General features: G+C 38.3%; 1 protein-coding gene across 1 annotated transcript in view; it reads right to left on the reverse strand.

Annotated features, from left to right (window-relative positions):
- LOC122801207 (cytochrome P450 2D15-like) overlaps positions 1-15,421 on the reverse strand; it is a gene marked incomplete at its 5' end in the record, with an annotated part of 628,388 nt that overhangs the window by 235,695 nt on the left and 377,272 nt on the right. Inside the window, one exon of the mRNA XM_044070797.1 lies at positions 1,950-2,091. Within this exon, the coding sequence (XP_043926732.1) occupies positions 1,950-2,091 (142 nt within the window). The remainder of the gene's footprint in view (positions 1-1,949; positions 2,092-15,421) is intronic.

Consider the following 15,421-nt stretch of genomic DNA (forward strand, 5'->3'; position numbering starts at 1 on the left):
AATTTGCATGCTGCCACTCACAACTGTATGAAGCTTGCATTTGAAGGCTTTCTGTGTCTCAGCACTACTTTAAAGTGGTGATCAACTGGTCATTCTTCAGGTGTTAGTCCCTAAAAAGAAGTTGTCTAAAGCTTTCAGTAGAAAAAGGAAGGGAATAACCCTCATTTAACAATGACATGGAAACATCTCTAAGTTTCTCATATAATTTCAATGGCAAGTAATGCAGTGGCTGTGTGTAATCACTATCAGGAGAGGCTAGACCTTTAATTATTACAGAAACTGAAGCCATTGGTAAATGTTTTAAATAGTCATCATTTTATCTGAAACACATATACGTGTTATACGTAGTTGCTTACTGCTAAGCAAGTAATTAAAGTTCTTTTTGTCCAAGTAATTTTATGCATGTATGGAAAATAAAAACTAGATTTTAAATACCTATAAAAGAACATTTTAGGAGTATACCAATCTCTGTCATCACAATCTAGATGTAATTTATTTCAAGGAATGAAACAGCGCAGATACCGATGATTTATCATGTGATTATTTAAAAACAGTGGCATCTTCTGATAGACTGTTTTATAATATAGAGTATTTGATAAAAAAGAGGGAGGATTTTGTATATTTTAAAGTTTCATATTCTTACTTCTAATGGGCCAGAACTATCACTTAATTTTAACTATCCATTTCCGAGAATTTTTAATTGTTTTTTTTCTAATTCTGTTGGCAGTTGTAGCATCATTTGCTATTTAGCTGTTTGATCTTTGTAAGTATTTTTTTCTTTCACTCTCCTTGAAGACCTGCTGTATACCTCAGGCAGTAGTAATGACTAATAGTTTTACTAATAAGTGTTCATGCTTAGTGAGTATTTTTTTTTTTTTTTACTTTTATTGTTTTTTTTTGGGGGGGGTGGGTTGTTCATTAAGTAGTACTGGTCTCTTGGATACATGGATTTAGACATATCTAGGCTTGTTTTTCTTACAATATTAAAATGTTTGTATAGCTTGGCAATTTAATCTCCAATTAAATTTAATAAGTGGGGAATCTGTGGGCTTCAAATATTAGTTCATCCTTCTGTTGCAAGACAGGTTTATTGGGCTATCTGAGTGCTGTCTTCCTGAACCATCTGTTCCACATGTTACAACAGTGTGTCAGAAACTGTTTTTGCTACATTTATTTTACTGTTACATTTTCCTAAAGATCCAAAAACTCAGTGTTACTCCTGAAATATTTGACAGAGTGGCAATCGTGGCTGACTAGATGTACTTTAAGACATGCACAGCTCGCTCGCCAGCTTTACTTTAGAACATACAATTGTGATGACAACACTTTGCTTTGGGGCTTAACTTAAGGTTTTCAAATTTATGGCATCCTGACTATGCACACTTGTCTGATTTATATCACTTGCTACCCTAATGTTGCTACCCTATTGTTATTAAGTTTATTTTCAACTTTTGTTGGTTCCATTTTTATCTTCTATTGCTGCATGTGTTTGAGCTTGACATCTGTAATGGCAAATTATCAGATTATAATACTCTTTAAGAAATAAAAGCTAGGTGGTAATGCAAATTATTGTAAGATGGCAAAAAAAAGAATAAATACATTTTTAATTTACTAATATTCCTAAAAAGGTCAGGAAAAATAATAAGTAAATAGTGTGCTGTTTGTCTTACACATGGAAGAAGATTATATCATGTAACATATATAGCTCCAAATAAATTCACACTTTTCCAAAATGATAAAGGGTATGAAACAAGACACATTGCCATAATATAAACATAATAACTTAATATAAACATTTTTATCCAGTGGAGAGAGACAATGTTTCCCTTTAATTTAATTTTGAACACTACCTATAGTAGCCTACTTTATCTGTTGCAACAGTTCCAAGTGACAGGAGACCTTATCATAAGTTCTATCAGTCTTCATTTGTATTTGTACCCCATACTTACTCTGTATATCTGGATAAAGCACCATGAAAAGTAAAGCCCAACGCAACGTTGTAGAAGTGGTTTCTGTGCCTGCGAAAAACACATCCAGAGTTGTAAAGATTAAATTCCCTTCATTGAAGCTTGTATCTGGGTCATGTCTAGCCTACAGATAATCAGAGAAGTATAACATAACTGAGAAAACATGATATCTAAAAGTCACTTTTACTATCTTTGACCAATAAAAGTAGTAGAAGCTTTACAGAGCAGTCAATTAAACCTAACATATTCTAGACTCAGGAGTGTTTGAACAGCTGTGATTACTTGTCTTCACATTTACCACTTGCATTTGAAGTAATTCTGTTAATTGAAGTTATTCCACTCAACAAGATATCTTGCAATGTTCTTTATATCGATCACTGCTGCAGTAGCCTAAGCTATACGGGTTATATCCTGCAAGGATATAACAGCCAGCCAGCTTCCAAAGCTTCAGGTCACCTTCCATGTGCCAAGCCTTTCAAAGCTTTCCTGTCAGCAAACAGCATGCTTCTCTGCAGCTTTCAAAGGTCAATGGCTGGCCTGTGCTCTCCCTTTGCTGGGCAGATAAATTCCCTTCAGAGAAAAGATCTTCCTTTTTAAAAAATTGTTTGATAACACTTTCCTGTTCAGGAAAGTTACTTCAAAGCTGCTAAGAGTTTGTGTTTTAATGGAATGGAATGTCACAAGACTGTATTGTACTTTTAAATGGAAATGCTGTTTTTTCCCTCTCTGTTTAAAAGTTTACAGTGTTTAAAAAACATTTTTTTTTCTGTGGAGAAATTATGTTTATTTTAAATTTTAGGGAGCTGGGAAAGTGTTTTAAAGCACATTTTACTGTGTTTTTCTGTAAAAAAGTGACTTTTAAAGACTTATCTGACTTTTGCTGCTTGATTTCTCTGGGAAAGAGGCATTGCTTTTGGCTTGACCATGGAACAAACTGTCTGCCTCATGATCAGTCCTTCTTCCAGCCACAAAAAGAAAAAGTTAAGCAAGCAGCATTTGCCACCACAGCAGGATAGAAATTTGCCTCAGCTGCAGGTGGGTGGCTCTGCTGTGGCCATTAGTTGTACCTCAGAAAACTAATTCTACCCTCTGGTATACCACTTACAGCAACTTTGGACCAGGGCTAGTCATGTCCTCTGTGGCTATTGGGATCCCTTCAGTGGACAAGGGAGAGCCACTCTTGTTGGTCCTGGGAGAGGGAACATAGACAGGCTTCTCTGTTTTGTCAGGATGCTGTACCCATCCACTCTGGAAGCTGCTGCTGTCATTAATAACACTGTTAGCCCATTGTTCCTGTCAAAAAGAAACAGAAAACTAAACATGTATGTTCTCCTCCTCCTCAGATTTACTTTGACAGGAGTATTTTACTTGGTCTGACTCTGGTTTTAATTCATGCTATTGGTCCTTCTTATAAAATAGTTTCTGGTAAAAGAGAAATGGATACCTCTTTTCCTGAAGACATTCAAGATTCTGAATCTGAACAAGAAGATGAAAGGACAAATACAGGGTTTTCTCTTCAGAGTTCTGATTCAGACTCAGAGGAGACCTCAGTTTCTGATTCTCCCTGTGGGGGGTTCCTTTCTCTGAGACTATTTCCAGAATGTCCCAGTGTTTTCAATGGGAGAACATTGAGGTTTCTCAGTCCCTCAGAAAATACTATGAGCTGTTACAGATGGAATTCCCAGAACCTTCACATATTCCTCCAGTTCTGTCAGCTTTGGAGGATGTGTTACTACCGCAATTTTCCTGATAGTCAGCCAGCTTTACCTAAAAAGGCAGATAAGATATATAAAGTTTCCCAACCTTGTAAGTTTTTATACATTTTTCCCAAACCTGACCCAGCAGCTACAGCTTTAGTTATTCCTACTGCTGATAAAAAATTAGTTATTTCCAGTTCTACGCTTTCTGATAAGGATGGGGAGATCATTGATAACTATGGGAAAACAGAGTATGCTTCTGAAACCTTGATTTTCATAATTATGAATTGTCAGGCTCATATGTTAAGGTTTGTTCTGACTAATTATGAAAGCATGAAGAATGTTTTGTCTTCAGCTTCTTCTTGTGAGGAAAAATCTGCTATAAATAATGCAGTTTCTTCTACTGCACAAGTCACTTCTCATTGTTTGTAGTATGTGTATGGTTCAGTTGATAATTTTTCCAGGATTTTGACCACTGGTACTGTGTTAAGGAGGTTTGCCTCACTGAGTTCTCAAAACCTCCAAGATGATGTTAAAAATTAGATTTTAAATTCTCCTTTAGAAATATATTTTGTTTTTTGACTCCTCTGCTTCAGAGGTGATGAAAAATGTGATGAGGGGTAAGTTAATATAGGGAATCTCTTAAGATTTTTCAGACCTCCTCATCCAAAAAAAAAAAACAAACTAAACAGTCTCAACAAAATGCAGGTAAACAAATGTTTAAGAAGAAATGGCAAGGAGGTTCCAGAAAGAATTCAGGATCCCCCCAAAATAAGGAAAGTACAAGACAAAATGACTGTTTAAGGGGACCCCCCCACACACACAGACACTCCTACCATGGCAATTTCTTTTCCCTTCCAGAAAGCCTGAATCTCCACTTTTCTCTTTGGCTACTAATAGTTTAAAACAAATGGGTTCTGAAGATCATTCATCAATATTACAGATGGCAGTGGGAAGAAATTTCTCCTTTCCAGGGGTTAATCTTTCATCCACTGGACCAGACTCGTGTATTTCCACCTGTCATTCATCACTTGCTGTCCCAGGTAGTGATAAAACCAGTTCCTCCTTCCCAGGTGGGAAAAGGGTTTTAATTCAAGGATGTTTTTAGTACAAAAAAAATGCTTGGAAACTACTTTTGGCTCTTTCTTTTCTAAACCTGTTTGTGATGGTGCCCAAATACAAAATGATGTCACTTCAAACCTGTTACCTCTTCTTCCTCATTCAAGTTTCCTAGTAACTCTAGTTTTAAAACAATGCTTATCATCACATCCCTATTCATCTAAACTTCAAGCATTTCTTAAGAATTTGTGTGTCTGGATCATATTGTCAATTCTCTGACTTACCCTTTGGAGTATTCACTGCACCAAGAGTGCTCACAAAGTGTGTAGCTCCAGTTATAGCTCATTGCAGGCTACAGGATATCCACATTTTTCCTTATTTAGATGGCTTGCTTATCTTTGAAGAGTCTTTTTCAAAGTGTCAGGAATCTCTCAGTTGGGTGACAGATCTCTTACACAAGCTAGGATTCCAAGAGAATATTCCAAAGTCTTTTTGACTGCTTCACACAGATTTGTTTTCTTGGGGTGTCAGCTAGATGCCTCAGTTAAATGAGCTTTTCTCCCTCACTAAAAATATAGATCTATAGCTTGATCTATTTCTAAGGTTTTCCACTGAGACTTCGGTCAATGTGAGACAATATCTCGGGATTTTGGGTCTCATGGCATCTATGGTTCTCATGGCACCCCTGGCAAGACTCCACATATCTGAAGTCTCTTTCGTCCCAGCACCAACATCCTTTTCTCTTTTAGATTCCAGTGCTGAGGTTCATTAAAAGGGAAATCATTTAGTGGAGACAGCAAATATCCTAAAATCCAGGTCTACCCTTCTCCCTCCCTGTTCCAAAGCAGTTGGTCACTGCAGAAACCTCTGACATTGCTTATAAAGCAGTTTCAGGAGGGATAAAAGTGTAAGGTGTTTGGGACACTAAGGATAGATGCAACCTCATAAATATGAAAGAGTTGCTTGTCCTGATCAAGGCACTCAACTCCCTAAATCATCTTTGGTCCCGGGACCTCTTCAAGTTATTACAGACGATACCACAGTCATGTAGTACATCAACAAGCAAGGGGGAGACCAGGTCATCCCCACATCGCATCCTAGCTATGTTAGCTTGGTCTATAGCTTCACAGCACAATCTCACTCAACATTCCATCAGGGCAAAACTGTGTGACAAACAAGCTGAGAAGAACAAGGGCAGACCTTCATAACTGGAAACTAGATCAGGGGGTCTTCTAAGATTAGATCCATCTGTGGAGGGGGGGGTTCCTCAAGTAGACTTATTTGCCTCCTCTCTGAATAATCAGCTGGCAAGATTCTGCTTCAGAACTCCATGCAAAAAGGCCTGGAAGATAGATGCCTTTTCTTTTCCTTGGACAGGAATGTTTCTATATGCTTTTCACCCTTTCCACTGATATCCAGGGAGCTTCTGAAGATTCAGAAGGAGTTCCCAGGATCATTGTGGTGACTCCCCTCTTGCCCAGTTAACAGTGGTTCTCTCATTTTTTGAAATGGCCAGGGGCTGTTACCACGAGTTTCTTCATAGACTGGCTATATTCACACATGATCATGATATACCCAGACCCAAATCAACTTCAACTGACTGCCTGGATGGTAAGGAATTAACCCTGTTTAGGCATCTGTTTGCTGAGGGTGTGCAGCAGGTATTAATAGAGGCAAGAAAGTCTGCTACTAGAAAATCATATATTAGCAAATGGAAAAGGTTTTCTAGTTGGAGTCAACAACATCACCAGTACCTATCCAGGCTGGTTGTTCTCTGGTTTTACAATTTTTATGTGAGTAATTATCCTATGGCCTTTCTTACTACTCCATCAAGATTAATTATTGGCCATTTCAGCATGTTTGCCCATGCATCCCCCACTTTAAAGCACTCTTATGTTAAAATGTTTTTGAAAAGGGTCTTGCATAAGGGGCCTCCAAGAAAACAGGTGGCCTGGCCCCTCATTGGAAACTTATGTCATGTGTTAGAGAAACTAAAACTTGCTCCATCTGAACCAGCTAACCTGTATGACTTGAGCTTAACATGGAAAACAGTTACTGATTGCTCTGACATCTGCAAGAAGGATATCTGAGTTGCAAGCTCTTATACTGAGTCAACCCTATCTAACTTTCAATTAAGACAAGCTTTCCTTTGAGGACTAACCCTTCTTTTATGCCTAAAGTGGTACCTGAGTTTTCTTTAAGCCAAACTATCCATCTCCTCATTTTCTTTCCTGAACCTAAAGATGTGGTAGAAAGGATATACGTTACTTTGGATGTCCATAGACAACTCAGGTGCTACCTTGACAGAACTAAATCTTTCTGATCTTCAGATCAATTGTTCATTTGTTGTGAAAGTAAGAAGAAGGGACAGCCTGCATCAAAGCTGACATTTTTCAAATGTTCGTTTAAGGCTATTACTTTTTGTTATTCTCAACACATCAAAACTATTCCAGACAAGGTCCACTCTACCAGGGACTTGGCCTCATCTATGGCATTTTAGAAAGGGTTGGATTCTAGAAGCATTATAGAGGCAGCAAACTGGTCCTCTGTATATACTTTTACAAAGCACTATAAGTGTGATTTCTTCTCTAGGTCTACATCAGGCTTTGACAGGACCATTTTCCAGGGGTGCCTGGACTCATCCCCTTCCACCTCCCAAAATGTATAAGCTATGGTAATCTTTCCATATGGTTTAGGCTACTGCAGTAGTGATCAATATGAAAACCATAGTACAGTTGTGCAAGTAAACTTATCATAAAAATAGATGTTCGAATGATCACTGCTGCAGTAGCCACTCCCTCCCTACATCTCCCTTGTTTCTTGGTGTGTTGTTTTTGCCAGGGTGTGGACTTTTATATTTTGTTCTTCCTAGCATTGTCCTTTCAGGGATCAGCCTCCCTCTGTCGGCATGAAAGATCTGAAGGGCTTGGCACCCAAACTTGTTTTACTAGTCAGCTCAGATCAAGTTGACTAATAGTTTGTGTGTGTGGAAGGTGACATGAGGTTTTGGAAGCTGTTGGGCTGTTATATCCTTGCATATAGTTTAGCCTACTACAGCAGTAATCATTCGAACTTCTATTGCTATGGTAAGTTTACTTACACAACTGTAGTTTTTAACTCTTCACCCAAAGTGAGTTGCTAACAAAAGCAAATGCAAGACATATCAGCTACTCTGCGTGACATAACTGAAGAATTATGCCTTGTTAACTTTGACTGCTAACATAATGATTAGACAGGCCATGAATAAGTATGTTACTTCATATTTAAATTGAAGATATTAATAGTAAACAAGACTAAAATTTACTGAAATAAGAACGTGAACGCCAGTGCCTTGAAACACATTTCTGTTATGTGTTTTACTCAAAAGGATACATTGTTTTATACTGGGATTCGTATAATCTGAGTTATACTTGTGTAGAATGTGCTTTACTGCACTTAGCTCTCTAAACTGTGTGTGTGTGGGGTCTATATTAGATCACCGAACGCTTAAAAAAGTGAACAGTGATTAATCGACCCTATGTAAGCGAAAGCTTACAACTTCAAACTGTCAGAACAGCGATTTTTTTCCTAGGGAAAAAAATCTCTGTTCTGACAAAAAAAAAAAAACACACTTTACATATTACATTAAGTGGGGGGCTTCATCCTCCACACCCCCCCTACTTAAATATACCAACTCCGAGACCGCACTACAGTGCCGAAAATGGCAAAGTAATGAAGTGGCCAAGCGAATTCTTTCACAGGGAAAGAATTTGCTCAAAAGCCACTTTGATATTTTGTTGTTTCAGGCTTTTCAGTTCAACCAAGACGCATTCAAAAGAATGTGTCTTCAGTCTTATAATAGGGAGCCGTGTGTGTGTGTGTGTGTGTGTGTGTGTGTGTGTGTGTGTGTGTGTGTGTGTGTGTGTGTGTGTGTGTGTGTGTGTGTGTGTTGATGGGGTTGGGGTGGGGCTGAACTGGAAGCAAAAATATATAATTAGAGAGTACCCTGGGAAAAACTTCACACATCAGGGTTATGACCAACTACAAAATGTCTGTTAAGGAGCTGCTTTCAGTACTACTCTAAGAGTGGTGCACAATGAAGTGGGTGTTGAACAAGTGTGTTTTGGTTAATGGCACTATGTCTGTTTTAACACTAGTAGATCATGTCAGTCTGTGCAGCAGGAAATAATAAAGTAATGTGATGTCTGTGGAGATCTTCTTTGCCTGTTTAGTTGGCACATAAAGTGTGATGCATCTCCAAGTATAGTTGAGGAAGAGAATGTAATTTTTTGAAACTATTCATAATGCTACAAGACTTGCATATCATCAGAGCATCAATGAAAGAGTATGTGGCTGCCTGGATACAATAGCGCAGCAATGAGAATTAACATACTTTTCTTACTGGCCTTAAGCAATAGATTATTCTATTTGACATCAAAATAATAGCATGATTCAGTCTTACCCTCGTCTAGTTCCTATACTAACAAGGGGTATTGCTGGTATTGCTGAATGGTTGCTGGAGTACCACCAATTTCCTCTACAGCAGGTACGTTAGGTTATTTTTTTGTACTCTGACAAACATTGAAGATATGGTGTTATTACTATATTTTTGTTACCCTCAGAACCTTTCAGCATGTTTTATTTAAGGTGAGCCAGGCAATCTGCTCATTCAGCATCTGAGGACTTCTACCTTTGCTTGCATGGTTATATGATTCACTGCTAACTGCAGCTACCATCTAATCTCCATAGCGTCATGTCCTCAAACATATGTGTGTTTGTAAGTGCAAACCAGAAACTGACTCCACAGGGGCCTTGAAAAGATAATACTATAGAGGTCAATGCTGCCAATTATTTCCATACTGCAGTCACTAAAGGGCAGCAACAAAATCTCTGCCTCTTACTTATTACAGAGACAGAGCAATGACAACATAATAGGTAAATCGTATATTTATTCTTAATACCTTTTGATTCTATGCTAGAAACAAGGCTACCTCATCATCTATTAAAACCTGCTACATACATGCATATTATATCTCTAAATTGTCTGATTTTGCTGAATGTCCTTGATTTTGCCTCATATTTTTGCCTTTTGATTTTCTGGTAAATCATTAAGAATTACAATCCGTCGATAAAGACACACATTAGATATTGTTAAGAAAATGCATGTTAATGCAAACTTGTTCTATTAAGTTTTAAGGTGATGAGACTAATATTTAAATATTGTCCCTGATTTGTTTTTTTTAAACCCCCATTATTTTTGGCTTTGTGTAAAATTATTGATCAAAGAAGTTGAAAGATATAAGTTTTCTGTTTGTCGGTCTGTCTCTGTCATACACACAAACAGAGAATACAATGCAAACACACACAGACACATACACACATAGAAAGAGAGACAGATGTACAAAATTAATTTCATTACTTTTACTTTATTTATTTATATCCCCACACTTCCTAAATACATCTTTTTAAATGGCTGCTAGGGAAAAGTAAAACTGCAAGTCCTTGTAAATGCTGTTGCAGCTACTTTAATTGCTTCATTTATTTTTCTTTTTATCTTGCTGGTGGATATTGCAAATATATTAGCAAAAAATTCACTGCAAATTTCACTCCAGAGACATCCTTACAAAACCCACATATACACAAGGGTTTCTAACCCCTTACCATCACATAAGAACACTTGTTAACCACTTGTTAAATGTACTCTCTAAAATAAAAAAATGCATCCTGTATGGGACCAGATAACAAACATACATCCAATGGGACCTGATGACATACATGTATTCTCTATGGGACCCAGTAACATACATGCACCTTCTCTGGGACCTGATAACATACACATATCCTCTATGGGACCTGATAACATACATATATCCTCTATGGGGCCTGATAACATACGTACATCCTCTATGGGACCTGATAACATACATGTATCCTCTATGGGACCTGATAACATACATGCATCCTCTATGGGACCTGATAACATACATATATCCTCTATGGGACCTGATGACATACATATATCCTCTATGGGACCTGATAACATATGTACATCCTCTATGAGACCTGATAACATACCAGGCTACCTGCTGAGCAACACTAACCGTGCAATGGTAGACCAGCTCCTGCAGGCATTCAGCCTAAGCTTCTCTACTGGCTTTGTCTCTGAGGCTTGGCAGTTGTGATGCCGCTTCATAAGACAAGTCCCACCACAGACCCTAGGAATTACAGACCCATCAGCATGATGAGCCTCATCTGCAAAGAAATGGACTGGGTAATAACAGACCCGATAAACTATGATATAAGAAAACTTATAGGATTTAACTATCAGCAATTTGACTTTCTTAAGGGGAGATCATGCCTAATGAAGCTGATTTTTTTACATGGTAACACAAGCCGTGGACAGTTGTCTTACTGTCCATACACCATAGTTTCACCTTGCCAAGGCATTTGATACCATGTCACATGCCAACATTATCAACAAGTTAAATGCACTCCAAATTGATTCCTTTATAGTTATATGGATACCTAACTGGTTGAAGGACATAACCCACACTATGTGGGTGGCAAGGGCATCCTCAGAGAGCATGAAGGTAACTACTGGGGTACCATAAGGATCCATGAAAGGAACTTAGCTATTCAACATATACTTCTCTGTTCTCCAAATCAGAAACAGGGAAATCTGGTTAACCACGTCTGTGGATGAGTGTAAAATTGGTGCTATTCTCTAATTTCCTTCTAATATGCAGAAGCTACAAAGTAAACTTATACATGATAATAGCTGGTGCTCTGAAAATGGTAAAAAAATGCAATATTTCTACATCTGGTAAACAAGCTCTCCATCCAGCTTATAGTATAAACATCCCACTCCAAAAAGAAGCTGCTGTCAGAGACTTTGGAATCTGGGTAGATAACTTTGAACCTGGGAAAATAACTCCCTCCCCCTTTGATCATCATGTTGCAACAGTGATCAGGAACTACTTCTGTCAAACACAGATGATCACAAAGGTATTTCCTCCAGATCTAAAGAAGTCCTTAACTCTCTTAGTATCAGGTCCATCATCAAATGCAATGTCCCCTTTGGGATGCATCTTACTAAACATATCAGACAGTTGGAGAGACCCCAAATCTTCCTGACTAAAAAGATCATATGCTTAAAGGACTTGAGCTATCAAGAGAGGCTAGATGTCTTGTTCCTGTATTCAGTGTCCTATAGACTCCTTAGGGGTGATCTGTGCCTTTCCTTCTGGGGCATTAGAGATCTGGCAGTCCAGGACCTCTTATTTCTCCACAATCAAACAATCCAGCAAACACTAGAACCAGAGAGCTGGACCTGCTTCAGCAAATAAATAAATAAATCATGGTGAACAGACAGATTTGTCACGCAATGACTACCCTTTCTCTGGAACAAACTTTCTCACCAGATCAAGCAATGGGACACATTATATTCCATTAAGAAGGATTTAGACAACTGGATAGGTATTCATAAATTCTCTCCCAGTATGGCTGCCCTACCAATACTTGAAAGAGGAGGTAAATTCAAAGCAAGGGTACAGGTATAGTGTCAATGGCCATTTGGCCTAGTTGCCTTATACATTCTATGATTCTATGATCAGAGATGGCAAAGCCATCCACAGCAAATCTGTTGGCTCCCAGTATAAAACATTGGTGGTCATAATTAGTTGCAAATTATGGCTGAAGTCCTGGAATATGACTGGAGCAAAAGCACAGAAATTCAAGGGAATATTCAGGTCTCTCTCTTGTGCTTCGGGAAGAAAAGGAAATATGGGAGTTGAAGAAGAAAGGCAGCATCTTATTACATGTGTGAGGACTACAGAACTGAGCCAGCTATAGTAATAAGGTACGTTAGGGAAGCTTATGGTGGGATGCATTAACCCAGGATTTTATCAAAAGAAAGAAGTACAGGAAGAAGTGTGAGACAGAAAAGATGGAAAAGGCTGAGAAGGAATACTGGATGGCTAATAAAGACAGTGAGAGCAGTCACAATGTCAAAGAACAAGACATCAGAAAAACTCTACAAGCTTCTAGAAAGTGACTCACTCCATAGATGGTACAGAGAAACTTTATTAGACTACAGGCAAAGATAAAAAGATGAAAAGATAAAGAAATCATCAGACACCATTCCTAAAGTATGCCAGCAACAATGCACCTACCAGTAGAGAGGACAACCAAAGATAGATGGAAGGGTATTTCTAGGAGCTTCTGAATGAAAAAAAAACACACAGAATCTGTACTTCTTTAGGCACAGCCTACAATGAAGGAAGTCAGAAAAGGAGCCCACCCTAGAAGAAGTAATACAGCACTAATAAAAATAAAGTCAAGGAAAGCAGCAGACTCAGATGAAGTCACAACAGATATGATCAACATGATGGGTGAGCCAGGGGGGAAATGGGTTCTGAGGGTAGTCTTTGCAGTATGGAGAGAAAAAATGTATCACAGATGACTGGAGAATAGGTATTCTAGTGCCAGTGTACAAGGAAAAAAGGGACATTCACAACTGTATGCGGTACAGAACCATCAAACTCCTGTCACACTGCATGAAAGTGCTGGACAGGATGACTGACAAACGTGTACAGAAGCTAGAATCAGAAGTGCTGCAGCCAACTTGCCCAGGATGTCATGGGTAATGTATGCCAGAAGAATATCAAAGAAGCTGAAAAGGAAAATGCACACAACAGTAATGTGACCAGTGTTTCTGTATGGCACAGAAACCTGAGCAGTGAAGGCAGGGCAGGTGATGAAGCCTGAAGTGACAGAGATGATGTGCTTGAGATAGGTGGTAGGATGTACACTGTGTGACCGATAAAGAAATGAGGATATCAGATCGAGAGCCAAGATAGCCAGAGAGGCTCAAGGAGAATAGATTATGTGACAAGATAAGTTAATTTAAATGACATAAATGAATTTTCTGATAAAAAAAATTGTATTTTGAATTATTATACAGCCCCTTACAATCTAGATGAGTAGTGTGATAGATTTTTGAAACACATTGTACCTCACAAATAATTTATTAACAATAATAATTCTACCTTTCATTTAAGTAACGGGGAACACGGAATATGCACAACTTTATCTATTTGTTTAAAATCTTATTGGGTACTGCATGTCACATGATCACTGCCCCCATGGCTTGTTAGCTGAAATAAAGAACTCGAACAGTTAACTGCCTCCATTTCTTAACCTCTTCACTTATCTATTTTTGACAATTCAACAAAACCAAATATACATTAACAAGCTTACCCTTCATTTTAGTGCATAGTAGCAATCACAGCTCATTTCTGTGCCCAGTTTATTAAAATGAGGCAAAACCTGTTCATTTTGTCAAAATGTTCTAATTTTTTGTCACACTTCTTAACTTATACAAGTGTAATTCAGAATTGTCACACAGCTTGTCTTTTTAGAGTGATACATATTACTATATCCAATGCACAGCATACGTCTTTGCATTAACTCTTCTTTTGTAATTCATACTGATATTTAAATACATTCTATGCTAGTTTCATTAAAGCTATTTATGTACAAGGATATAAAGATATATTTAATAATTAAATTTTTTTCCAATTTGCTCAACAGTACACTTCTTACTTAAGGAAAATTTACTATACTCCCACAGAATCTGAATAATTTTAAAACATCTTCTGCCTGGTATCCTTTGTTACATATCTATAAGTTCAAAAATTCATAGGATGATACTAGGCTATTGGCCTGGAGGCCCTTATAATCCTAGCCAAGAATTTCACCCATGTTCCCACAAAGTTAGCACCTGTTTTCCCTGTCCAGCAGGGACACAGGTGGAATCCCATGGGTATATTTTCTGTTTCCCATCCTGTCGTCCAGGTTCCTCTTAAAGAAGGCTAGTGATGTACTCTGCTTGATATGGAGAGGAAGCCTATTCCACAGATGGGGGAGTCACTGGGATACAAATCTATCCTGCCAACAAGTTCTATTAATGTCACAGAGCGGGCTGAGACCTTGCGTGCGGGTTGTGCGAGTAGAGTTTGACTTACAGAAATGCAGCAGCTCCATCAACGCTGAATCTGAGACAGCTTTGTATGCCATACCCAGGTCACCTCTGAGCAGTCTGTATGAGACTGAGTAGAGGGACAGGGCATTTAGCCTATCTGTATAGGATAGGTGTATGAGACCCTGGATTTTCCTTGTCAGGAACCTCTGTGGTCTCTCCAACTGCTGCATGTGCTTGGCAAGGTACATGCTGAAGGGGGCATTGTACTCGATAATGGGTATGATAAGGGAGGAGTTCAGGGATGTTATGATCTCATTGTTCCTGGATTAAATACCCTTACTTATGAGGTGGGCCATGTAGAAAGCCTTCCATTCAAATGAGGCAACATGGTGGTCAAAAGTCAGGTTGCTATCAACCTGGGTGCCCAAGTCTCTCACAACTGATTTTGTGCAAAGTATGTTGTTATTAATGTGATAATTAGTGGGGACACCATTTTCCCTAAAGGGGTTAATGATGCATTTCATGGCATTCAGTTTGAGGCCATGCTTCTGGCACCAGTCATTAGTTTGGTTAAGGCCTTCTTGGAGGACGTAAACTCTTAGAACATATTGATTTAATTCATTATCAGCTTATCTGCTTTTTATTTCATATAGTGTGCACGTCCTTTATTTATAATTTGGCATAGACAAACTCATATTAAATATGCAATATAAAGTATATCTGTATACTGTATATTA

The sequence above is a fragment of the Protopterus annectens genome, chromosome 1.part0, assembly GCF_019279795.1.
Source record: "Protopterus annectens isolate FY-2018-M chromosome 1.part0, PAN1.0, whole genome shotgun sequence".
Taxonomy (NCBI): domain Eukaryota; kingdom Metazoa; phylum Chordata; order Ceratodontiformes; family Protopteridae; genus Protopterus; species Protopterus annectens.